The sequence below is a fragment of the Orussus abietinus genome, unplaced genomic scaffold (genome assembly GCF_000612105.2).
Source record: "Orussus abietinus isolate OABI.00-Male unplaced genomic scaffold, Oabi_2.0 scaffold553, whole genome shotgun sequence".
NCBI classification, from domain to species: domain Eukaryota; kingdom Metazoa; phylum Arthropoda; class Insecta; order Hymenoptera; family Orussidae; genus Orussus; species Orussus abietinus.
Window position 1 is genome coordinate 1 of NW_019394694.1, and position 26705 is coordinate 26705.

The 26705-nt window shown below is 48.7% G+C and overlaps 1 protein-coding gene across 1 annotated transcript; it reads left to right on the forward strand.

Moving 5' to 3' along the window:
* The first annotated feature begins 641 nt into the window (after positions 1-641).
* On the forward strand, positions 642-25735 carry LOC105702514 (S phase cyclin A-associated protein in the endoplasmic reticulum). Its single transcript, XM_012430145.1, has 15 exons — positions 642-773; positions 1200-1422; positions 1513-2894; positions 2989-3734; positions 3827-4307; positions 4400-4582; positions 4656-4907; positions 4987-5430; positions 5522-5631; positions 5750-5873; positions 10255-10418; positions 18677-19094; positions 19963-20154; positions 23053-23226; positions 23410-25735. Exons 2-15 carry the CDS (start codon positions 1212-1214, stop codon positions 23494-23496), a joined length of 4968 nt encoding a protein of 1655 aa, XP_012285568.1. The 5' UTR covers positions 642-773; positions 1200-1211; the 3' UTR covers positions 23497-25735.
* Positions 25736-26705: the final 970 nt, after the last annotated feature.

Here is a 26705-nt window from a genome sequence, read left to right on the forward strand (position 1 = left end):
GGTGCGATCGCGCGACCCTGCCCGTGAGCAATCTCCCAACTCATCTCTGATTGTATTTGCCAGAGAGAAGATGAGAGCAGAGATGAGTTGGGAGATTGCTCACGGACAGGATCGCGCGATCGCATCCTATGCTGTCCCCTGGTGGCTGGTGTGGGTGGCTAATGTACATGCCACCTGTTACCACTCAGTGGCGGCGCAATTCAGCCAGAAATGAGTTACTCCTATATATCGCGACCCCTGGCCGCGATCCAGCTCCCGGATTGAGCGAGATCGGGCCGAATTTTTAGTAACTTATTCGCTGTCTAATCAGACTTCCTGGATTTTTTTGAATGTTCTGTTTTGCCTGTTTTTTTGTGCCCCTTTCCAGGTTTCGGTGGATCACAACAAGATCTATTTTTTTTTTCAAGTCATCATCGCTGCAGATCTTGCTGGATTTGTTGGTAAGAGATGTTAAAAGATGTTAAACGATGTTAAACGACGTTTGTTGTCACAGAGATGAGTTGGGAGCAGAGATGAGGAGGATCCCTGAATTGGGCCGCCATTGGGAAGTATCAGGTGGCAAGTGTGTTAGCCGTCCACATCTTCCACCGGGGGCAGCACAGTCCGCGATTGCGCGACCCTGTCCGTGAGCAATCTCCTAACTCATATCTGGTATTTGTCGTTCAATTATTAAACGTTGTCTCGAAATGTTTGTTATTACGTTATTTGATTTACATGCGGCCCGTAAACAGCCGTTCTTACAAAGTTTATTGTAAGCATCATAATTGCATGTGGTAAGTATATTCGTGCATTTAGCACAATTAAGTTATGTCATTTCTATAAATTTGTAATGCTGTTTATTTTAGCAATAACATTTCGAAAACTGACTCAATTCAAGGCGAATTGTCATTAAATTATAGAAATCAAATGTTCTTTTATAATTTAAAGGTCTTGACGTGGTTTATTTTCTAGATCACTTTCTAGGTGACATCCGTCAAGATGATAACCTCACATGTAACTGTCATTTTCAATATTCAATTGTAGGGCGGATTTTGTAATGAATACGTGTAATGATATTATTTCAATCTATGAAAAGTTAGTAGATATAAGTGTTAATAATCAGTATATTTAAAAAGATTACAGATTTATTATGTAATATAAAATGAATGGTATTTTGTATTGTAAGTGTAATCCTGCTAAGCAATGACAATAAATTTCAGAGTACGGAGAAAATGGCTGATGTTCGATTACTTATCCAAGAAGAGGGTCGTGCTGCAAGAAATCTTGTAGCTTTTAATGTGCCAGTGAGCACTAATAACATTGAAAAAGTAACTCGGAAACCTCCAAGTATCCCTAGAGTTGCCCAGTCATCCCCAATGAAGAGATCGATAAAATCAACGGCGCGAGTAAGATCTGCTTCCACAGGAAGGGATCGAAAGTCTGGTAAGAATGTTATATAATTTAATGATTAAATGTTTGCCTTTTAAATGTTAGCTGATCAGGAAAAATTACAGTGAGTATTCAAATTTTCAGAATTACAAGCTCGTTACTGGGCTTTTCTATTTGGAAATTTACAAAGAGCCGTAGATGGAATTTATCAAACCTGTGAAGAAGATGAGAACATTTCGGAATGTAAAGAAGTCATTCTTGTTTTGGAAAATTATACTCGTGATTTCCACAGTTTGATTGAATGGTTTAAAGTCAAATGGGCGTATGAAAGTTCTCCGCCACCACTGAGGCGTACACCTCTTGCCTGGGAAGTTAGAAAAACCTCTCCATGTCGCATGTGGAATTCATCCACTGTCCCCAAATCAACTAGTCCTTTGCAAAGAATGAGTCCAACAGGACCTACATGTGGAAGTCCAATTGATATGACAATAGTAGAAGATACACCTATCAGTGGCGATAATAAAATGAACGTACTAAAAGAAGAGTCTGGGTATAAAACTGTAAAAGATAATAAGAACAGCGTATCTAAAAATTGTACCAAAGGTATTAGAGATGAAAGTAAGATTTTGATAAACAAAGAAATAAATCCTGTACAAAAAAGGGTAAAATCTATATCAACTAAAGTAATGTGTAAGACCATAACAAAATCTCCATCGAGTGGGAAAGTAGAAGAAAATCAGTTGGGCATTAACGAGTCAGATCAGTTAATTTTATGTAAAACTAAGACTAATTCTACAAATTCAATAAAACAGTGTAAAAGCGATGAGGACATGAAAATATTAAAGCATGCCGATGTGATGCAATTAAAGAATCCAGATCACCTACATATTAACAACAAAGAAAAATCAAGAACAAATGATAGTATCAATGATAGTGTGAATGAAATGCATTTTAACAAATGTTCAGAAATTCAGAAAGAAAGCGATATCCACATGGAGGAGACATATTTGGAAACTGTGAATAATGAAATAAATACATCGGTTAACTTACTAATGATTAGCGAATCAAAAGATAAGACTATTAAAGAATTGAACGACACGAAGATTGATAGTTCAGTAATAAATAAAACTACTCAAAATAAGAATATAGAAAAAGCTAATGGCAAAGAGAATGCAATACAAATCATGAAAAGAAGTAAAATTGTTTCAACTCCAAAAAAACAATTCAAAGTAGATGTGCGAAATGGAGTAGATAATAAATTGATAACCAAATCTACATTAAACAAGGCTACAGTTGATAATGTTACAAGCAAGGAATGTCAAAAACCATTGACTCGTCCAGCATACTCCACAGTTTCTAGGGGAAGACCAGCTACAGCTCAAACACCTCAGACTATTCTGGAGGTTCCAAAAATTATCAGAAGTAAGACCACGCTAGGAGTGTCGGAGGGTCCACTAATGAACACAATTAAGCCTGGGACGTCTGTTATGATGAGACGAAAACTGGAACTCTCTACCGTCAACAAGGTATGTTTTCAAAAAAGCTAAATTTATTTCATTTGCTCTAAGTTTAAAATGATATCTTGAATGTTGTATTTATTCAGGCAACGATTTTTTTTAGGATATGGATAAACAAGGTTCAAGGACTGATCAGAGTAAAGATTTAAGTGGCTCAGTTGAAGTTCTGACAAAGCAAGCTGTTAATACGAAACCGAAGGATGAAGGTGATGGTTGGCAGACGGTTCGTAGTCGATATAGGAGAGGAAGCAGTCACAACCTAAATATGAGTACACGCTTTCATAAACCCAGCACTGCTATATCACTTCCAGCTCTATCCATAAAGAGTCCGAATGAAAGGAGTAAAAAGAATTGCCTTACACCAGATGGTAATCAGAGATCGAAAATGTGTGTCGCTAGTAAGGCAGGGAAAAATATGAATAACGAAGTTGAAAAAGTTAAAATAGATTCTGAGACTAATAGTATTGAGGAATTTGAAAACGAGGCAGGTAGAAAAATTGCTCGAAATTTGTTGGAGACTAATTCAACGTCTATGATTGCTGCAGTTTTTAAAACTGAGGCAGAATTGTTAGAAAAACGAATACAACAATTTATGACAGCACAAGCAGAAAGGGAACGTATCATCTTAGAAGAAGAAAGAAAAACGGAAGAAGCAGATTCACAGAGATCTCAACAACTCTCAGACGAAGAAGCATTTCTTCAAAGGCAAATCATGGAATTGGAATGTGCTGACATCGATATAGATACAGAAACTGATGAGACAGATGGTGAACTGGTATTAGAGATCGAGGAACATCAACCACTCGAACCACTAAGTGTTGTTACCGATGACATTAGCTTAGAAGATAGGTATAATTCTCTAGACACTTACTGTAATTTTATTTAACGTACAAAATGTACTAAAAATGATTAAATATATTACTGTGTTATCTTATGTTTAGATATGAAAATATGCTCGAAGGAATGTCATGGGCCGAACGCATGGATACTCTCGCTCAACTGCAAGCATTAGTAGCTCGACATCCTGGTCGAGCATTGGAACTACATCAGAAGCTCTCCTCTCCGTCCCGAAAAAGATCACTACCCGAGACTTTGCGACGATATCAAGCAAAGCAAGCGTGTGCACAACACAAACGTCAAAAGTTATTGATGGAAAAGTCGCAACGGTTAAGAGATTTACTCAACAAAGTCGAGGATGTCAAGAGTGCTAAGAATCAATTGATAGAAGATAAAAGGATCAGGATGGAAATGAAATTGAAAAGAGCAGAAGAGAACAGGACACAGCACTTGCTAGAGGTCGTGAGGAAGGCACACGATGAAGATTCGAAATTAAAAGAGATAGCTTTTATAAATGAATTGGAGGCTCAAAACAAACGGCACGATTTTATGGCTCTTTGTCAAGAGCAGGAGGAAAGGCTACAGGTACAATTTCTTTACGATAAAAGCCTCTGCATAATTTGCGACTTTTTGTTGATGATTCGATGTGGTGCATTACGTGCTTATTAATTGTTCAGGGTATCCACGATGAACGACAGCGACGACAAGAAGAAAAAGCAGCCAAGGAAGCCGCAGCGGAAGAGCGTCGACGAGCTCTTGAAGCAGAGAGGCAATTACGTATTCAAAAAATGCGGCAAGCCCGGCGTGAGCGCGAGGAAAGGATTGGAAAGATGCAGCTCGAAAGAGAAAAGGAACGCCAGGTAATAAATGTTGTATTTATACGGCAACTTTGGCTGTGTTTTAAGAATTTATAAAGAAATTTCCAATGTGCAGGAGCTCGCGAGGGAGAAAGCCAGAGACCGCGAAGAGCGCTTATCCGCGCTGCATGCTGCTCAGTTGGCGAACCAAGAAGAATTGCAGAAGAAGATAGCGCAGAAACAACAAGAATCGGCTCGAAGACACGGGGAAAACATTGAGCATATTCGCCAAAGAGCGGTGGAATCTTCAATTTTACGATCGGAAGAAGTGCCACCTACTTTGAAGTCGTATCCTACACAGAAGCAGTGTTCCCTTTGCAACACCCTGGTAAATCTACTGCAGGGTTAAACCTCGTAGCGATTACAATTTGAAATACAAATCAACCAATTTATGTTTGTTTCGTCAGATTCCGAATGAGGTCTATCTACTTAGTCACTTGAAGGGAAAAACACATTTGGAAGCAGTCAGGAAAATGCATGATGGTCGTGAACCCCCTCGTGATGAACTGCAACGATTTAACATCGGGCAAATACGGGATATTGTGACACTACCAGTTGGTTCTAACAAAGCGAATGATAGTAAAGCTGCAAAAGAAAAGCAGAAAGCTATTAAACGTCGATGCAGGAAAATTAAACAACGCATGACCACGCGTGGCCAAGAGTGGGAAGATTTGCAACGAAATGATGCCACTCAAACAGTTATCGAGTCAGCAAATAAGGCTAAATTCCGACGAAATTTGAAAGAATTGGACAAGTTATGCAGTGTTCACGCTAAAACTGCATGGACAAGTGTTGCTACATCCAGCTTGGAACGATGTCTGGGAGAGATCGCAAGAGCGTTTTGCAAATCCGTACGTATAATTTTTTATGCCCAGAAGTACTTTTATTTCCGTCACAAGGGATTACGAAGAAATAAAGAACGAACATTGAAATTAATTGCAGAGTCACTCGGATCAGGATGCCTTTCGATCACTGAACGGATTCGATACGTTGACTAATTTATTGAACTTAGTACTGAACACTCAAAACGGAAATCCTTCTCTGCCGAATAAGTGAGTATTCTGCTTATATGCAATAATATTAATTTAGGATAAAGTTTTTCAGAATTAACAGAAAGTAAGTTATATGTAGACACGGATAATAAGTTGTGATCGATCCGTTACTTTTCAGGAGCATTGTCAGCCTTTGCCGAGTCTATAAATCCAGCGTTGAAGATCACAGTAACAACATCGAGGCAGTATTAATGAGCAATAAGATCTTGGTGATTCTGGATGTATTGCTGCATCGTTTTGAGGTAGGTTTCGTCCATTATATATATGTATATTCAAGTACATGTGCTGCTATCTATTGGTTAATGCTTGTTACATCTGAGCCGTGCAGTTTTACCATACGAGTTCCATGATGTTATCTTAAATAATATTTTTGAAAATTAATCCAAAGAGCCATATGATATTTTAGCATATATCTAGGTCAGAAATTATTTATTTACTTATTGGGGGAATTTTTGTAATTTAGTAAAAATATATCTTCAGCTGTTCACGTCAGATGGCGCCACGAGTTACTTCGCGCGTGAATTATCCCGGAAGAGAGCCGAAGTCAAATTCTCGTTGAATATAAATTGTCGTTTTTTCATACTGCTCTCATTGTCCTTGCAACCCCCCAGCAATGGGGGGACCGATAAGGAGGCTCACCCTCCAGGTGCGATCGGCCGAAAGGCCGATACGAAGTCATGTTCTCATTGTCCAATGACATGCGAGCTTGACCAGACCAGTCAATTGTACGATTGACCCAGCAGTGGTTCAACCCTTGTCCAAGTTGATCATAAGTAGAAGTCAATAGAAGCGATACAACCGTCCATGAGTATCCACTATACGTGCGATGGCGAACAAAAGCACGTTTTTTTATTTATACTATTGCGGGCAATCCCATTTATTTTCCATACTTCACCGGAGTACAAGGTAGACCGTGACGTAATTAGAAGGAATAGCAATCGAGTCGGTAATCGAATGCAAAACTTGACTGTCCCAGATTCACCTTGCGCGTGATTTAATCTAGTTTGCTCGAGAGTACCGAGAAATTTCCAACTGCGATTTTTCCTAGTTTTACTCCGAGGAAACTACATTATCTCTCCCAGCCACAGAGCCGAGCATGTAACGCTCTATACTTCTAGTCCAGCTTCGGAACAAAGGAAATTCCATAGCCATGAAAAGAAGACAGAAGAGATAACGGCTCTCTTGATTCCACGATTACGCTCCGGGTTATATAAAATAGATGTCGCAAATTGATCCTGGAAAGAATCGCCACGCGTGGGCACGCCATCCGCATCTTGGATGCACCGTAACGATAGGACCTAGTAACGCGGTAAGAGAAATACGCGAGTCGGGTAGAACGGCGCTTCTATCGGAGATTCTCCTTTTTTCTCGCTCCCCGGTCTTACGTGGCAGCCCGACGGCGGATCGGTAGATTATTTTCTAATTCGGCGGTCGTGGGATTTGGAAAAAGGCCGCGTGGCGAAAGGAATAACGAGAGATTAACGATGGACCGTTACTGAGGCTCGCGAGCCGCACGCGATCGCCAGCTTAAATCGCGCGCCGATGTACACACAATGTGGGATGATGCATACACAGAAAATAAGTACGTATAACATATCGCGGACGCGACTACGCGCTTAATACGATTATTTTGCTCCCTTTGCACCGGAGGAGTCCCGAGCTAAAAGCGAGGCGTGGGTACTTAAGACGCCGGTCTCGCTGTCAAGCTGCCTGTCCCGGTCCCCCTGTCAAAATAAGGATTAGACTTCTTATGGTCCACCGAGCCGAGCCTGTCACGGAATTCAATCTTACCAGGCAGGCAAGATCGGAATTCGAATCGCCGATCGTGCAGTCCCACCTTCGGTCTACGACCATTTGTACCACACGCGACGATGCTACACCTCCTCGTGCTTGCTCCCTCTTTCGCGATGTTCCTTGTGTCCATTTCGCAGGACGTCGCGTTTCTCTAGCGCGCGATCGTAGAAAATCGGGAATACGTGGAAGCGAGAGGGCCGAGACCTCTAATGGTCTCCTCTTCGTGTACTCAAGCCGCGGGGAGAGAAAACACCCGGACTAGGCATCGTCTCCAAAGTTTGAGCTCTCTCGTGAATAATCATTCTCCTTTTTCTACCGTTTTTTGCGCTCTCGATCGCCGGGACCATTAACCGTGAAATCTCATTCGAAATTCTGCCAAACCACGGACGGAGGTTTCGGACGCTTCGGGCGAGGTTAAACAGTCAATGAGCGATGCCGCTCGCGAGAAAGTCGGTAGAAAATCGAGATTTTCAAGGCTGAAGCTTGACACGCTCGGTTGGAGCAAGCGTGATCGACGTGGACACCCGATGAATGCGATATTCGATATTATATTATATACCCAGGAGTTCTTAATCAATATAATCCCATGGATGTATTTATTTTGTCGAGGGGAAAAACCTCCCTATGTCGCGAAAGCATTTACCGTCATAGACGTACACGTGGTGGTTCCGGATTCGCTACAAAAGAGACGAACGACGTCGCATTCGTCGAGCAGCGGATTTTCCCCGAGGGAAAGGGAACGAGCACGGGCAGCTAGAAATAGTCCACCGGAATTTTTGTCACGGGCAACGAGGTCCGGCCGCTGACGCGCGAATCAGAATTTTTGACAGCCGATGACGAAGTGGCGCACGCGGTACTCGTATCACTTTAATGGCGGAGTGGGGCCAGACGGGCCTAGAAATGAGTCGAAAAGGCGTCAAGGAGTTTCAGGGTGGATGTCAACCCTCCGTTGAACGATGTCGCCATTCGGGAACAAGCCAAAAATGTATATTTCTTACCGTCAACGGAACCTCGTCGGACGAGCGAGTAGAAATATATCATTTCAATTAATTAATAATGAAACTAAACCTATGCAATTTCATTATAACATATTGTGAGGAAATGCAGGACCAAAACCATGGTGATTTTAATCTTGATTTTGGTATCGCGAAAATGACAAGACGTCGGTTAGTCGGTCGTTCCTTGACAGTATTGGTGACCAAGACTCTACGTCCTGTAGTTCCAAAGACGGGTTAAAAAGTCCCTCGATGGAGGTTTAAAGCGATGGTCGGCATATCGAGGCTGCCACCCTGGTCGAATTTCGAGGTTCCTCCTTTGTGCGGAAGGGCGAAGATCGGCGCCGGGGTTCGCGGGCGCGCCGCGTCGCGGGGTCGCGCCCTCCCTTACTTAGCGGGTACGGCACTGGGCCCCCTGATTCCCCCCTCGCAAATGCATTAGTGGCGAGAGAGCTTTTAGTGACGTCACGCGGCACTAGGATCCTCGGGCCGAGCGAGCGCGAGGAGGACGGAGCGCGGCGTTGTACGGGCGCCAGAGAGAGAGGGAGCGCCCTGCCGGCCGCGCCGCCTCGAGGACTCCTCGAGAACGGACCGGGGTAATCTTTTGTCTCGTTCGCGAAACGCTTCCGACGACTCGTTCGCACGCGAGGAGTCGCGGTAATCGCGCCACCGGGACGGCACCGATTATCCTCGGGTCGCGGGACGCGCGTATGCTAGTCGTCGGTCGATATCTCGCGAGAAATGGACCGATCGGAAGTGGACTGCCGCGACTTTGGAAGGTGAAGGGCGGGGGGGGGGGGAGCGAAGCTCTTGAATGCGCTGCGTCGTCGATCCTTCGCATATCGACTATTTTTCGGGGTCGACGGTTCGCGGTTCGCATCCCCTTTGCCGGTGCTCGCAGTCCGAAGGGCGGAACGACGCTCGGGCCATTAGTTAGGAAGACGAATTACGCCGCGAATGGTTTCCAATCTCGGCGGACGAGTTTAGAATTTCGCGTATGCCGGAGGAAACTGCCGAGGAGAGCCTTAACTGGTTTCATTGGTCGGGCCGTACGCGACCGTGATCTGGGAGGGTGCGGGACTGGTCCTTGTCTCGTCGAGCCGTAAAAAACCTCCGTGGTGGACCGGCGAAACGGGAGAGAAATTCAGAGAAATCGGGGGAATTCGCCGCCCGCGAGCGAATACTCCGTTCCCGTTTGCCCGGAATTCCCATGTAAGGGAAGTTACCGACATTACAGTTCTGCGCTACTTTTCGGAGTTACGTAGCGGGGACTGGAAAGGGGGTCGCATCCGATTGGTCGTAAAAGCAATGTTTATTCGCCCTCTTACTTACCGGCCGTACTTTAACGCCGGAACTCCAAGAGATTGTGCGTACCTAGACCTCCCGACGTATCCAAGGATATGAATTAATATTTTAAGGAGGTTACAGGTTCAAAGTGAACAATAAATGGTTAGATAACATTATGACGGCGGGTAGTTTCAGTAGGAGTCGCAAAATCTCGGTACTTTACCCTGCTATCGAAGACACGCAAGGGAAAATATGCACCAGGAAGTATACCCCTTGGAAGTTAGGGTTAACTCGTGGAGCGAGATCGGCGATGGGGGATTTTTCTACTCTTCTGAAATATATTTCTTTTACATGGCTAGAGTACGAGGTTAGTAGCGCCGATCTTAGCCTGTACAGTTTAACGGTGAAATTATCTGATTCATACATGTTTCGAGGTACCGATTGTCGGGGGACAATCGGGGAGAGGATCCTTGCGCCACGTGCGGGAGTCAAAGTTTTCCTACGACATTTATCTCTTTGCCAGTCTTTAACTTTACTCTCCATTCAGGCCGTCACCGCTCTTGACGATCACACTCAAGCCCAGGAAACGTCTAACAATGCGACCGGAAACGGATCCGCGGCCGCAGCGGCGATGCAGTTACTCTGCTCCCTCGTTCCTGAAGTACCCTTCGAGAAGGCCGCACTTCAGAATCGCCTGCAGGACATCGTGGGGTAAGTCTTGCCGATGTCTACCGAAAGCACCAAAGACCCCCTCGAGGTCGTCATGTTTGCACCCCACGATATATACCCAAACGCTTCGACGCACGATTTGACGAACTGGACAAAATGTTAAAATACAAGAAAATGCATCATCGATCGTGCGCGAAACGATGCAATCGCGACATACGATGATACGGCGCTCTGCGAAATATTGACATTAAGTTTTAAGTGCTTTGAAGCTTTTAAATCCGTTTTTTTTTTTTTTTTGGGATCGGAGAAACCGTGAAGTGACGTTTACGGTGCGGATAAACACTTTTACGAGTGCGGAGGGTAGAATTCGGCTCCGGCTTGTCAAACGTTGATTTCACCGTGGAATTCGATTCTAACTTTCATCTCGTACTCGAACTTGGACTACCCTTGTGCGAAACTCCTCACCACCATACGCGATTCTTCGCGGTTCTTCGACTGGCACGACACGAGGAGAATCTGTTTTCGTTGCATCGACACAGCCTCGATCCCCGAAGGCTAGACAGGAGACATCTGGATCAACTTCCTCCTCGCGGACCTCCCAAAACGCGGGACAACCCTTTGGTTTCGGTTCCGGTTTCACCGTTTCCCTCCGTATGTTTGCGTAGGTGAAAAATCTTACCCCGAACTCCGGACACGCGTCGCTCGCGCGACGAGAGTGGGTCACCGAGTTTTCCTTCTTTTCTATTTCTTTTTTTTTCTTTCCTCACCACTCCTTTGATCAGAGAAATCTAGTCGTGCCGTATTTCCCCGAGCAGCACGGTTCTCCGAGGTTTTCGAGCCAGGTGAAACGAGGCGCGACGATCCTGCGATAAGTCCACAATGCCGGGCGTTTTGCATGACAAGTTTCGTTTCGGCCCCGTAGGGTGTCGACGAACCGCGCCGGGCATTAGGAAAATTATGATTAATTTCCTGCCTGTGAAAAAAAAAAAAGAGAGAGAGAGAGAAATACCGAGTCACGCTTTTTACTCATCGCCTGCTGTCGCGAACGGGGCGCGATGTATACCCGTGTATGTATAGATTATATCCCATCGGAAGGTCGATGGTGTTGATCGATCAGCGAGAACGTCGCTCGTCTAGGTCGTCGAATTACTCGATTTCCAGCGAGAACTCGTAGAGATCTCCCGGGACTCCCTGAGCCCCCCGCGATATTAATTCCACGAACTTTCCGACGACTTTCCGGCAATCGATCGAGCAGGAAGGAAAGAAAACTCGCGGGTGGAGGGCACTTTCCGGAGCGATTTCTGGGGCGATCGAGTTGCCTCGAGGACCTTAGATGGGTGATCGCTCGTCGATTCGAGATTCATCGGGGCATTGGTAATCTGGGCTCAGGAGGCATTCGCGAAGATAATTGGCCGGGGTGGAAACCATGGAAAAAGTCACTGGGTAAACTGCGTTAATCCCTGCGAATGCCATCGAAGACGCGAAACGTGGACTCATCCCCGTTCTCCGGGGCGAGGGTGACAAACATTTTAATCTCGCCTAGATCAGACGAGCGATTGGCGAATTGTTTACGCATTAACGCGAGGGAAACGTTGGGCCGACTCGTCGGGGGCGCAGACTCGATTCGTCGCTCCGATTAATTGAAAAATTACCGAGAATCATATTTAACGGGGGACAGGAGATGCGCGTGCCGTTTCGTTTGTTCGCGATTCAATTAAATGCGGGGTGTCGTATCGGCGCGAAGTAGAACTCGAGGCTGATAACTCGATAGTTATCGCGTGGTAGAGAAAGCGCCCTCCTGAAAATTACGCGGAGAGACGGGACGACTCTTATCCTGATTTTCCTCTCCCTGGACCGAAGAGTCTCGCTTTCCGTCTCGGTATCGGTGCTCCCGAGCCGCGCCTCCGTCGACGTACCGAATATACCGTCAGAGCGGACAGGCTGGTGCACTTTGCTTGCCATGGCTTATTACGGAAATGAAAGGGCTTCTCTTTAGTCGCGTGCGTGATTAAATCAGAGCCGGGCGAAACGAGGTTACTGCGAGATGACGCTCCTCTCTTTGAAGGAGCGCAAATCTATTTTATTAATAACGTCGCCGCCGTTTGATCCGAAGGTTTCGTCCCTCCTGTGGGGGAGCGCGTTTTCCCGTTTTCACTTTTCGGCCCCGGATAGTCAGTGGGCCTCGGGATTTCAGGACCCCGGGGAGCGTTAGGGAAATGTACCACCGATCGGCGGTGTCCGGCGAGCAGAAATGATTTCCCTCTCGGGGGACCTCGAGTTGGGGCGGACAACGCGGCTGGGAAAACGCATCGCACCGGGGAAGGATCGAGGCCGATTCGTCGCGGATCGACCCGGATATACGCAACGCGACCAGGGTCTACGCAACGGCGCGAAACGCTCGCGTTGGTCGAGCAAAGATGGGCCGAAGTACGCACCAAGGGTGCCTAAGTGAGGCCGAAGAGGGTGCAGAGGGAACCCTGGGGGAGGGAAGGCGGCAGGGAAGAAAAAATATCGCGGGGGTGAATGAGCGAAGCGGGTGGGTACGTAATCTGCTAATGGACTCTCTCCAGCCGAATTCGCCCCTCGCCCCATACCCCGTCCTCCCTTCGTCTGCTCCTCTCGATGGTTGTGCGAGGCGCGACGCATACCGTGGCTACGCACGATCCTTACCTTTCCTCGTCTTATCTTTCTTACCAGTACGTAGATTAAGTACGAGGAACGAGAGTTGAACCGCAAACGTGGCCGAAAGAGGCGGCTCGTTGCGAAGTATCGCGAATTGTGTTACAGAAATGTAATTTATATTTTTTCTAAGGGCAATTTCCATGAGAAGATAGGAGGTAGGTGTGAGTTCGCACGTTATAAAGCAGATTCGATCGGAAAAAGGAAACGATTTTTTTTTGTAGCGAGTTACTATTTACATTCATCTTTGTATTTCAGCACGAACAAATTTTGTTTATACGTATTCGTTAGTGTTATTCATTTTAATTTGTTTAACTAGTCATTCGGCGGATGTGTAGCTTGGCGAAGTTGGCATTCAAATCGCCGCTCGTTATTCCTGGGATCTCATCCCGGGTCTTCTTTTTTCGACAATTACTAGTTTTATTCATCTGTACGGTTTAGTGTGGACATAACTGGGAGTTTTATTTACATTTAGAGACACTTACAATTTATATTCATCCTTGGGCGTTAATATCGAGACTCTCGATTGATTGTAGACGTTTAAAGTGAAATGAAAATAATACAAATGAATAGAAACAATGAGGCCCGATACCAGTACCGAAGGGTTATTTCGTGAAACAATAATTAAGAATAATTCATAACATCTAAGGATTGTCTTTAACTTATTGTTAGAAGTTTCACTTCGTTAATATCGAGACTCTCAATCGATTGTAGACGTTTAAAGTGAAATGAAAATAATACAAATGAATAGAAACAATGATGCCCGATACCAGTACCGAAGGGTTATTTCGTGAAACAATAATTAAGAATAATTCATAACATCTAAGGATTGTCTTTAGCTTATTGTTAGAAGTTTCACTTCGAGCCGTGACGTCCACGAGTCGATTTTTTTAGATTTTATCGTCCTTACGATTACGGAGATTACGAGAGACGAGTCGAAAGTCGAACCGTGATCGGAAAGGGGTGACTTCTAGGGAAGTATCGCGAGCCATGTAATAGGAATGTAAGTATCGATGTAAGTGCCGATCTTCCTACAGCCAGACCCGAAATTAGGTGGCAGATGCTCTTTAAACGTCAGCTGGCTTAGTCCGCCCGGTGTTGGGCAGTGATTCATTCCGTATGAGCGCTCATCCCTTTGTCGGGGCATAACGGAAGGATGCTCCTTCGACCACCTTGTTCCTCCTGCACGTCGGGGGGGGCCTTCTAACTTTACATTTTTATTTTTATATATTCCGTCTCAGCTAGAAAGAGAGTTAGGTAAGATCGAAGCCCGCGAAGATCGGAAAGAATAAACGTTGATTAAAGATCGCACGTTATCTAGCGATACGCGGATCGTAGGTGGAAAGACGTATCGCGGATGAACGACCAAAAAGAGAGAGAGAGAGACAGTGGCAACGGGAAGAGGAGCAGAAGGAATGACAGTCGTTCGGCTGAAACGGAGAGTGTTTGATCAGGCTGCCGGATTCTGCGTAGAAGTACGTCCGGCTGTTCGCGTTCCCACCGTGCCGAGTATTAAACTTCGCTATTCTCTATTATGCCGGGTAGCACGCGGTATCGGAGTCGGACCGGCTGGGACCCCCTGCAGAGATTAGGCAGAACCTCGGACATCGACGGTCGATAGGTGATCGGCAATGATTTAATTCCTACACTCCCGGTAATCGCCATGGCTCGTACAAGTGCCTCCACGGGTAAAAGACGGGGATTAATTTTCATCGGACTTGGAGGCGCAAATCCAGCTCGGTCGCGTTTATACGAGAGGTTCCTTCCCGCCTCCGTTCCCCATGGCGTGCAGTCACCCCTGGGTCTACCAACCCCGCAGGTCGCCGAAATCCCGGCGTGAATGCATTACGCGTCAACGAGCCCGGAGTAGCAATATCCTGAGTTGCTGGATGTTAGAGTTCGGGATTATAATACATTACCAATTCGGCGAAGCCCTCGCCCATGTGGCCTTGTTTTATACCCAAAGTTCTCTTTCGCCTCGCGAGAGCCTCTCCCGCGAGCACAATTAAAAGAGTCGCCGTTTTCGCGGGCTTTAATATCCGCCCGAAGCGTACGTTGAACCTCGGGAATACGAATACTCGGATTTATCGTACGAGCCTATTTGGCGGGATAAAAAAAAAGCACGCGACATTTCGCGTGTTTTTTTTTCTTTTTGTCCCGCCAGCCGCGAGCGCGCGAGAGAGAGGCCGGCTTTTAAAGACGGCACCGCAACGGTATTTATGGCCTCGGTAATAACTTTTTTTTTTTTTCAAAATACGTTTCCGCGGCGTCGTATCGACGACGAGGGGTCATTAGCGGCGAAGTAATAATTCCGTCGCTATCGGTCCACCCGCGGTCCCGATAAAATTAAGTAACGCCGAACGTCGAGAAACGAGTTTCGAGTTCTCGGTACCGAATAGCCCGGGACGGGATTAGCCCCGCTCATTTTCGGGCATGAAGCATTGAAGAATAATTACTTGGACGTAGCGGCTAGTAGCGCGAAGCGAAGCGAAATGGGGGGAAAGATGGCGCTCGGCGGCAGCCCCCTTCCTGCCGGGAGCGGTTAAAAAAGCACCGCGGAATTCTGAGTAGGTTTCCGTGTAGATCTTTTTTCGTTAATGATTTTCCCTTCCTCACCACTTCCGCAATTGTGAGCCGAGGAGCGTATCCGCGCGGCGGGGAGCGGGATGGCGAAATTTTGGGGACAGGAGAGACACTTGTCAGTGGCAGGCGGGGGGTAGGTTTTAGGGGTGGATCCAGGGACGAGTCTGTAAATATTGTAACAAGTGTGCCGCCGTCGGGGCGGCGAGTCGTACCCACTGTGAGCCTCGTTGGCACAATCGATATCGAGACGCGGAGAGCCAGGAGAGAATGCCGTTCTCCAAGTGGCCGCGCTTCGGATCTCGCTGTCACTTTCACGCCTCGGATCGCGAATCCACGAGACATCGCGGTTCTGGCCGAGTAATGCCAAGGGGAGGCGAGGAAAGACTATGTTTCTCGATTCATTTGACTTGGCGTAACGATATGGATTGAGAGTGATTTTCATGGGGCGGTTGAGACGCGCTTCGAATCTCGCTGTCGCTTTCACGCCTTGATTTGCAAATCCACGCGATTGCAGTTTTTGAGTTCAGTATTTCAAGGAGTATCGAAGTCGAATTACGTATCACAATTAATTAGACTTAACTTAACAATACGGAAGGAGAGAATGATTTTTGTGGAGTAGTTAAGACGCGCTTCGAATCTTGCCGTCACTTTAACGCCTTGCGAATCCGTGCATCCGCGTGGTCTTCAGGATGTCAAGAAATATCGGAGACGTACCACATCTCGCAATTCATTTGACTTAGCGTAACTGCGTGGAATGGGGGGGAGAGAGAGAGAGTAATTTTCGTGAGGCGGTCAGGACGCGCCACTCTTCGGGGCGGCCGAGCGGGCAGGAAGTCCGATTCGATCTTCACGCACGTCCGAACACGCGGGGCATCATCGCCCCGAGATTGCGATCTATCATTGAATGTTTGCGGGGGTTCGAGCAAATACATTGAATTTATTTATTACTCCGTTCCCGCGCCCCCCAGAGCGGAGGGGACGCCACGCCCGGACTGGCAATCACTACCCCCGGGCCGCCATTAGCTAACCATATGATTATTTCATAGTGCCCCGTAGGGGTGCATATCTTTACGCGCGCCGACGAGGGTTCCTCGACAGGGTGCGCGACTTCGCACCGGAAAGGTTAAGAGGAACCGGAGGTGGACGGTGCCGATTAGGTTCCCCGGGTATCAGGGTTAGCTCACCGAGCCGGCTCCTTTGTATTCCTCTGGCGACTTTCATCGAGACTCGCGAAGGGGCAATCGATTAAGGGAAGACATCGGATGGATCCTTCGGCAAACTTCTCGCTGTCTCGATATCTCCGCCAGTTTCCGCAATCCCCGATAACGTTTATTTCGCGGCGACAGGGGAATCGGGCAGTTTTCCAAGGAATTTGTCGGCCACATATCAGGAGCGCTTCCTGCGGAGGGCAGAACGAGCGACGCGGTCCATTGAACGGAAGAGAGATCCTTCTTTTCCTGCGGGTCGAGGACGGAATATTACCGCGAATGACAGTGCGCGTCCCCCTCGGATATTATTCATGTTATTATACGATACGGGGGCGACGCTTGTAATCTTATATCCCACAGAGGAGAGGAGCTCTCCACGACTCTAGGCGAGCTATAAGCCCGCCGCCCTGCACGCGCATCCCGCCGCATTTTATTAGCGAATTTATTTAATCCCCGGCCATTGTCGCGAGTACCGGGCGCCGATCGATCGTCCTCGATCATCGGACTTCGCCCCTCCGAGGCGCACAAGGACGTAAATCCCGGCTTAGGGCGACTATTTACACACGGCGATTATCACTTTATTATACAGCGGGGGCTAAATTAGGCGTGTGCGAATCTCGCCGCAGGTGGACCCTCTCGAAAGGAATGCGCGATCCGAGTTCCGCGCCACCCCCGATAAAACCTCGTTTCAATCGTCTTCCTTGTCAAATTGATTCCTACTCCTCCATCACCTTCGCGCTCCGTTCTAAAATCGATCCGAGCGTTCCCTCGACTTTTCATTCACCACCTGTGACTTGATCCACCCCTGCGAGCCGAATTATCGTAAAGAACAACATAGCTCGTAATTATGAAAGTGGTTTTAATAAAAAAAAATAAAAATAAAATAAAAAGAAAAAACTAATTTTACCCATATTCTGCGTTGCATATATTTACATAACGCTAAGTCAGTTCCTCAACAAAAAAATTGCTTGGACCACTTTCATAATTACGGGGATAAGTAACGATGTCGCGTTATGACAGTTTCTTTGTATCTAATGATCTTTCGAAGTAATTCCCTCCGCGGGAGGCAAATCGATTACGAGTGGCGGAGGAATGTTTACCGAAAATTCATGGAGGAAAAAGAAAAGAGTATGGAGAGAGAAAGAGAGGGGAGCGCACGCGCGACTCCGCCAGGGGAGGGAATTTTTCTATTAACGTCAGGGGCGATGCACGCGTAGGTGAGGGAGAGTATCGTGGGATTAGCTTCCAGCTAGTTATGATTAGACGCGACAGTTGGCCTCCACCAACACCTACCGGCCCGGGTGCATTCGTGCTCGATATCGCATTATGTATACGGCCCGGCGTACGCAACGCGCAACACGGAGGCGCACGCACGGGGCGGCGATAATACGCACTGACAGTACGCACCCTCGAGCCGGGGTCGGGCCGGGGTCGGTCGCCGAGAGCGAAAGGGGGTTGAAAAAGAAAACATATACAACAACCCAATAGAATGAGCATCGCGTCACGGGGGGCCCAGTGGGAGGGGGTTTCGCCTTCCTTCTCCCTTCCTCGCCGCCTCTCTTTCTCTACGCAGAATTACCCACTGATGTTATAATCCTCTCGTGTTACGCCGTCACACATGCCGTCCTGTAAGCAATAGTTTTTTCTCCCCTCGTGGACGCGCACTTGGCAGCCGTCGAGAGAAAATCGAGCGGCAATCATTGCCGCGTATAGTCCGCCCCAGAAACCACAACCTGATAGCTAAGCCGGTTGCAAATAGTAGTTAAATCGAGGAAGACGAGATTATGGGTTTCGTTGTTTAATGTCCTTTTTTTTTTATTATTTTTACAGGTACTTGGTCATCGGGGGACTGCTGGAGCGGGTGTCGCGCCACGGTCGAGCCCTCGTCGAGACGGATTTCTTCCTGGAGCAAGAACGGGAGTCGTCCCTTCTGACGGCATCTTTCGACCTGTTGGCGCGCCTCTGCTGTCACCTGAAGCGATGCAACCTGGAGAACGTTAATCATTCTGAAAATAATATCGCCGAGCAAACCACCGCCTCGTCGCATCTATTGAATGGCTTGGCGACGTCCGAGAGCGCCGGCGCCGTTGGGGCCCTCTACGCTGCTTTGGCTTTGACCTCGCAAAACCAGAAGGGGTCTTCGCCGACCCCCAACCAAGCTGGACCCTCTGCCTCCGGGAGAGTCCTCGCCATGAGGGGGCTCAAACTCCTTCGATTGTTCGCGGAAATGGATCTGGAGAAATTTCAGGTGCGGCTCCTCTCCGAGTCACGAGGTTGCGCGTAACTCGCCGGAGGGGGTTACTTTGCACCCGAGTAGACGACGCATTCGCTGGCGTAATGCGATCAAGTAATTAGGGTCGATCAGAGGGTTGGCGCTCCTCTTTCTCCGACCCAACCCTTTCGGCAAGACGTCCGGGTTGATTACTCACTCTCGGGTCTCAACGTGTTGGCGCCTCCGTTGCTCTACAGAATGCACCCATTACTTTCTCCTGCTCGGGGTTTAACGAGCCGAGGTCCCCTTCGGGGATCTTGAGGATAGGGAGGAAGGCCGTTCGCCTTGCTCGTTTTTCTTCCGAAAAATCGGCCTACTCTCCGGGACTTTTATTTCTGGCGAGTGTCGTTATTTATACGAGAGATCGAGGAGAATTTCGTCCGAAGCGCCAGCGAGATGCTAGGATCGAAGAACGAGTGTTTAACGAGCGCGTCCCCCGGGACGAGATATCGGGCAAGTGCGTGAGATCGGGGGCTCCATTAGCCATCGGGCATATCGGGTATGATGGAGATATCTCGTAGCCACGAGAGGGGGTCCATCGGCCCCCCGCGCGGTGTCCGCTGCGAGGAAACCACGAATTCAATCGGGGCGCCACCTCGCGCCCCTCGTAAGCCCCATAAGAGCTGCACGGTGGCCCCCCGAGGACTCCGACGTCCCTCGGGAGGTCGCTCGATTATCCCGGCTCGACCGGGACGCATTTGCCGAAAAACCGACGGTTATTATCCATTCCCTTTGCCTTCCCACGCGAGACCGAGAACCGTGCCGTTCCGCGAACCAAAGGGCCCTCGAGGGCGAACCCAGAAACCGATGGAGAATTAAATGCCGGTATCCTTCTCGGTTGCAGAGTCACCTCGGAGCCGAGAGCACGAGTCTGCAGTGGCGCCTTATAGCGAGCCATCTGATAACCCGATTGTCACGTGACTCTCTATCGGACAAATCGGAGGCTGGCAGTCCGCCCGGGGCGAGCGGTCCGCACATTCTGGCGGAACTCTTCACGGTGCTCGGTTACTTCGCCGTCAACAATCCGGAGAACCAGGTAAGACGCCGCGTCGTCGAGCTCCCCGTACCGGTCTCGCTGGACCAGAACTGGATCATAATCCTTGGGCGGTACTCCTTCGATCCATCATTGATACCCTCTTTCCCTGAGAGGACTGCTTCTAAAAAATAGTCCTCTAATCCCTTCCTCGAGGGGGCCTTCGCCGATAACTCGGAGGTACTCAAATCGTAAATGAGAAAGGTAACCGGCGGTGATTTATCCCGCGGAATCGCGTTGCCGATAAACCCTAACTAGTCCTCGGGCTCGATTCCGATGCGGGGCTGCCAACTTATCGGAGGAACGTCCTCGGACGCGGTGGTCAAAGCCGAGGAAATTAGGCACGTCAGCCATTAGGCTCGGTGGCTCTCGAAGGCCGTGAAAGATGGGCCTGGACGACCAATACGGCCCAATAAGGCCCGGACTGCCCGCGCCTCCGTGTGGTCTAATCTGAAGGGTCCCGGCGCGTTCCTCCGATATCGCCGCATAACTCGCGTGCCTGCTGCGCCTCGTCCTCGTGTGCGCCCGATTTCGGCCCTCTTCGCCCCGGTATCTCCGAGAAATGCGTCGAGATGGGCCCCGTGAGGCGTCGCGCGGTCGGACGCTCCGATAAGTCCGGGACGACTTCGGACAATTTCGGGGAAGGCACCAGATCCGACGTGGCGGCGGAAAAGTAGACCCCCTTGAAAAAAACCGCGCTAAATTGGCCAGTTTTCAAGGAATGTTCAACATCCCCGAACTCGGACATACGTCGGGCTGATTTTTCATTCTTTCAACGGTGAATTGAAATCTGCTGCTTCCTCTTATTTTCTCCGTCGTACGACGCTGCCGGGAAAAAATATGAAGTATTGCTCTCGAATGGAACAAGTTTCAAGGTTGAAGTCGGAACAACTTCGACGAACGGAACGCCCAGGAAAAGCTGGAGTTTCTTTTCCTTGCCTATCTGTGATTATTATCTTATTATTTTCATGTTGTTTATTTATCTATATCTTATTATTTTCATGTCGTTTTATTTCGCACGGGCTGGATGCGGATTTTTCTCCACGCGACAAATGTGACCAGCGGAGGGTGGGGATTTCGCGTGGTCGCCGGGTCGAAAAAACGGGGTTTCGGAGGCGTCCTTTTGTGTCTTTCCGTTTTGAGGCGGTTTTCGGGGATTCCAGAGTGCCGCGGTCCGAGGGGCGCTTTCTGCATCGGGATCGAGCATCGAGAGACGGCGCGCCGCCATTGTTTGCCCGGGCGAAAAATCTCGTCTATATGCAAAGCCGACACTCCGAGGGCCCCGGAATGATGAATTCGGGAAGTTAATTAATGAAAACAACTCGATCAAGTTTTGAAATCGGCCTGATTCGATGACGCGTATCGCGGGGCCTCTTATAGGGCCGCGAAGACAACCTCCTTCTGCCCGAGTGGCTTCGGATTTGGGGCCGAAATACGGGGAATCGCGGCCGCGAGAGAAACCCCGAAGAGCGACGACAGGCCCGTCGTAAAATCCGGGGTAAAAAGTGAACTCGTCGACGGTTGGAGAGAGCTCGCAAATCGGGCTCGTCGAGGGAAGCTCGCCCCGAGCCCTGCGGTTTTTCTCCCCGATGGTAAAAAAAGACTTGTTGATACATGGAAGTGGCCGGCCGCGCTAAACTGGCACTCTCTACGAGCCCGATGGCTCCCTCTCTCTCTTTCTCTCCGTCTTTCTCCCTTTCCTCCCTTTACGTGTCCCCCCTTGGCCGCGCCTCCTCGTCGGGGGAACTTTTAAGCACTCGAGCGGCCGCGACACGTGCAATCCGCCGAGAGTCGGGTAGGTAATGCAGGGGCGCGCATCGCGCGATGGCCCGGCCGCTGAGTGAAGAAGCTGTTAGACACAACACACTCAGCGGACCTCCCATCAATATGCAGCCGAATGCCGTTAAGGTATATTTACGCCGTTCCGTTCCGTCCGTCTGGGGGCCGCGCGAGTGTGCGAGTCGCCCGGAACGAGTTCCGACCGACCGCGCCGCCGAGGAGGCGCCTTTTCCAATTTTCACTTTTTTTTTTTCTCCGACCCCTTCCCCGAAACCATGGGCGGAGATGCATTTTTAATAACTTTAAAATAATTCAATGAATACACAACGTGGTAATAGGTCGAACATTAATCTCGTGTCCATCCGAAATCTGTTACCTGCAATATCCCCAAAGATTCTTATACCCGTCATTTGTTTAATCAGTTATCTAAATATCGTTTTTCCTCCTCTAAGCGAATGTTCCCTAATTTAGAAGGTTCAGTAGATATTCCGGTACAAATTAATCTCGTGTACGCGGTCTCAACATTGTTTAATGAACCCGGGACACGAACGGGAACCACGTTGATCGATAACCGCGACATGAACCGAGGGTTAAATTTCGATTCGTTTAGAGAAAAAGGAATGGAAATTTCTCGGTGAGAAATTCCCATTCCCACGAATGCACGTGGTACTGCCATGGGTATTCAAATTGGATGGATGATTACCCGGGGTAATTAAAATTCCCGGTCCTAGAGCCTAGCATCCTGGTAATCCACCTTGTCGCGAGTTTAAAGGAAACGCTTCGTGTCGGACGTCGTAAGGACGTCTTCGGTTATGCGGGCATTAGGTGAAATTTTCGTGCAGGTGCCCAGGAGTACATCGAGCACTTGTTCTCTCAGGTGCAAGTGGGGTCGGGACGTCTTCGAATTTATTTGTCGCCGTCTCGTTTCCGTCCCACCTGGACTCGATGTCTCGGAGCGGCTCGTTCCCACGGGACTCTACTTTTTATTTCTTTTTTGTTTTTTTTCCCTTCGTTGTTTCGTTGTCGGTTAAAATTTCTACCGGAGAGACGAGTGACGACACGGGCGGTTGTTTCTCCTCTTTCTTTTGTTTTTTCAACATCCGCCCAAAATGTCCGTTTCAGTTGGTTCTGCAGTCCGCGGGGGCCGGTCCCAGCGTGTTGCAACAATTGTGCACTTTGCCGTTCCCATTTTACGGCGACCCGCGATTGGCCGTGTACACTTTGCCGACTCTGCTGGTGGCTACCTATAATAACCCGGAAGCCACGGCGGTACTCTCCTGCGAGCTGTCCTATCAGGTGAGTTTTGACGGGAGCAAATTGGCCCCGAATATATCCACATTGTCGAATGACTTCATTCGAGGCTTCCATCGGTTCCATCGGATACGCTTTGTCGCATGAGCATATACGAGCAGAAACTCGGCCGAAAGTACTAGAGCGATTCGATTACACGTTTAACGGCACGATTCCACATTTTTCCAGCTGCTGGAGGTGTACAAGAGCTCGGAAGAAGGTAAGCAGAACCCCTTGGTCCAGCTGCTGAAGGACCCGACCGGTGCTAGTCCGTAAAACCGACGTTTTCTGAGAAGAGTACTTCCTTACGTTCGGCTAAGTATCGGGATTAAAAGACTTCTTGGCTACTTCCGAGAGCCGTTGGTCTACTCTCCTTATTCGTATTCCCTGATCGATTGACTTCAAAGCGTTAGAAAGTCAATAAAAACGAAGAGAGTACGTGCACGACCTCTCATGGGAAGCCGAGCCGAATTCGCGTTAAATGCGTCGCCCTGGCGTAATAATTAAATTATCTCAGGGCTGGTACCTCGAGATAATTTATTTAAGCGCGGTGGAGAGAGAGAGAGAGAGAGAGACGGATGGATACGGCACGAGTATATGGTGCAAGCAATAAACGAGGAAACAAATTTATTCCGCTCGTACCGTGCACCTACTCTCGACGGTACACCTCCTTCCAAGAAGTCTTGAAGGGTCTTTAGTCCAATATTTACGTCCAGAATCGAATATACTTGTAGAATTAGTTAATCGGCCTTCGAATCTGCGATCGTGCCGATCGTTCGCGCGAAAGCTGTCTTCTGACCGAGCCTTTGGATGTTCTTAAGCGAAAACTCTCAAACACGGTAATTCGTAAGAGTAATCGATTAACGTTAAGCACAGAGTGGACGCGATCGCTCGGATCGATTCCGTAGATCGATGGCTCAATGGAAAGGAGAACGGTAAAATGAATAATAAAGTGTAAAGTTAATGTAAGGCGCGCGTCTAGACGTCTTGATATCGGGTTAAGGTCGAGATATAGAATCGGGACGAATCGAGGAAAGGTTCGTCTACGATCGATGCATTCGTTCCCACGGGCGAGATATTCGCGAAAGTAACGAGCGCATCTTAAGCTATCACCTGCCAACGCGTGATCCACGATTAAGTAATCACGTCGTCCGTCTCTTTACAAAACGTGCGGCCGAAAGGAAAATCTCAGCGACCTCCCCCGGCACCTGCCGGGACGTTAGGTACCTATATTATATCACCGTAACTTTATTACCAGTAATTAGCGGCGGCTCGTTAGCGCGCGAGAAATTCGCCCGGCGATCGGAGCAGCGTGGTATTTTTCTATATCGGTAGTCATAGTCGCTTAAGCGTTTAGACGCGCCGTCAAAGATGCACTAATATATTCCTAAAGGAGTCGCGTCGTTATCGCTTAGCTCGAGCTCGACGATCGGTCCCTGGAGATTATTTATTCTTCGCCTCCCCTCTCGATGGTAAAACCTGAGGGAACGAGAGGAGAGGAGAGGAGCGGGCAAGGGATCTCCTTAGAAGTTAGCGTGTAAGCTTGAACCGGGAGGAATAAGAGATAGTCACCCTCGGAACACTTTGAGCAAAGTAGCTAGTCAGTATAAAGAATACGGCGAGCGGTGACGTGCTTTCCGTTGCGCCTTTCTCGCGGTCTTCCATCCCGGGAGCCGTGGTCGCGATTTGCCTTGCTTCCTCCACCTCTCGCGGATCTTTACGCGCTGTTACTGTCGCGCCGCCCGAAGGAGGTCGTACATTTTAATACCGTAAATAACGGGCGGGCTTTCGCGTGGAAAACAGTCCTCGCGGTCTCGCCGCGGAATTGCGGCTCCTTTGGAGAAGGAAAAGGAGACAAAGGCCGGGGAAATCTAATCTCTCACGGCGCCGAGTCGTGCCGAAATCGGGCCGAAATTCTTGGGGGACTTCCGGGACCGTAAAACGCGCCCCCGGTCGCGATCCGTTTTCCGCGCTAGCCCTTGCGGCCTCGAGAACTGGCGGCACTGGACTTACGTTTATATTTCTATACCTAAGATGCGCAATGGAATCATTGTTCCCTGTAACCGAGAATAAAATGGCCGAGGCCGACGGTAGGTCAGCAACTGCTTCCATCGTCGCGTTAAAGCGTTTTATCACCGGTCATCGCGGATCCTTCGTGGCCCGATTTATGCATCGGTGCAAATTACGGGGCAGGTTTAATTATCGGATCCGGCAATCGTGCCCGTGCAACTTTATCCCCGCTTTGCAAACGGGATTTAGCAGTCCGGCATAACTAACTCACTGTGCTCCCGGTTGTCAGGAAAATTTTCCCCGATAGGACGTATCCGTTGGAAACATGCGCTCGCACGTGCGAAACGGCAAATGCTGCTTTATTATTCGAATCGGTAATTCGACCAGATAAAACCGGGGGCTCGTCGGAATTGCCGCAGTGCCCCAATTGGACGCTCCCCCGACTCGTTTAAAAGCGGACATTTCTGCCGATCGGTGAATCGATCCAAATAATGCTTCGTATCGATTAAACCCGATACGAGGTATTCCTTGAACTTCCTTCACACTTTTCCGAGCGTGCCGCCGTAAAGGCGAAGAGGAAAAAAAAGGATCGAGCCGGGGTTGGTGGTCCCGCGCCATTCCGCGGGCCATTTTCGAGCCTGAGACCCCCGAAAACACGCGGCACCGCTCGCATGACGTACGATCGCCATCGCGTCATTTTTTCCGAGGCGTTTTAGCGCCGGGCTCTACTTTTCCCCGACGTAATCTATGGGCGCACTTAATACAGCTGCTCGTTCGAGAGTCACTCCCCGTCCTTCTCGCTCGCGCTCTTTCGGCCGCCGCTCCTCCGCCCAAGGTGAGAGGGATGGAAGAGAGGAGCGCCAACGAGAGAGAAGCGGGAGGGAAACGCAAGGGGGGCAGAAGAAGGGAAGTGAGAGAGAGAGAGCCTCCACTTAGAGACTGCATAATATATCACGCGTAGCGGCATAGGAGCGTACTCGCGCGTACGCGGCCCGTACTTTGTACGCGCTCTCACGTACGCGCGAGGACAAGAGCGACCACTAATATAAATAGATGCGAATCGTATTTCATCGCGCGTCTCCCTGGAGGGACTCGCGATTAATCGACGCGAGAGGCGTCCGAGGCTCGCCGAATCGGACCCGGGTGTCTCCGCGGGACGTCGTGGAAAATCTCGGTTTATCTTTAGATCGAGCGAGGACACCGTATGCTGCACCCGGAGACGAATCGTGGATCTTTCGTTAATTTTTCGTTGATCTTTCGTTGATCTTTCGTTAATCTTTCGTTTATCATCGATCGTAAATAAGGGGGGTCTCCGTCGAGCGACGTCGGGAATGTTGGTTATGCCGGAGCAACGATAACGATATTAATATTGATAACGACAAGTGCAACGCTGATTATTTGTTGATCTTTCGTTTGTCGTCGATCGTAACCCAGGAGGATTTCCGACGAGCGACGTAGCGAATGTTGGTCATGAC

Bases quoted from the DNA above. Each gene is read 5' to 3' on its own strand.
- LOC105702514 (XM_012430145.1), top strand. From the start codon at position 1,212: ATGGCTGATGTTCGATTACTTATCCAAGAAGAGGGTCGTGCTGCAAGA. The intron at 4,308-4,399 runs GTACAATTTCTT...TTAATTGTTCAG, and splicing joins AGCAGGAGGAAAGGCTACAG to GGTATCCACGATGAACGACA. The intron at 20,155-23,052 runs GTAAGACGCCGC...TGTCCGTTTCAG, and splicing joins TCAACAATCCGGAGAACCAG to TTGGTTCTGCAGTCCGCGGG.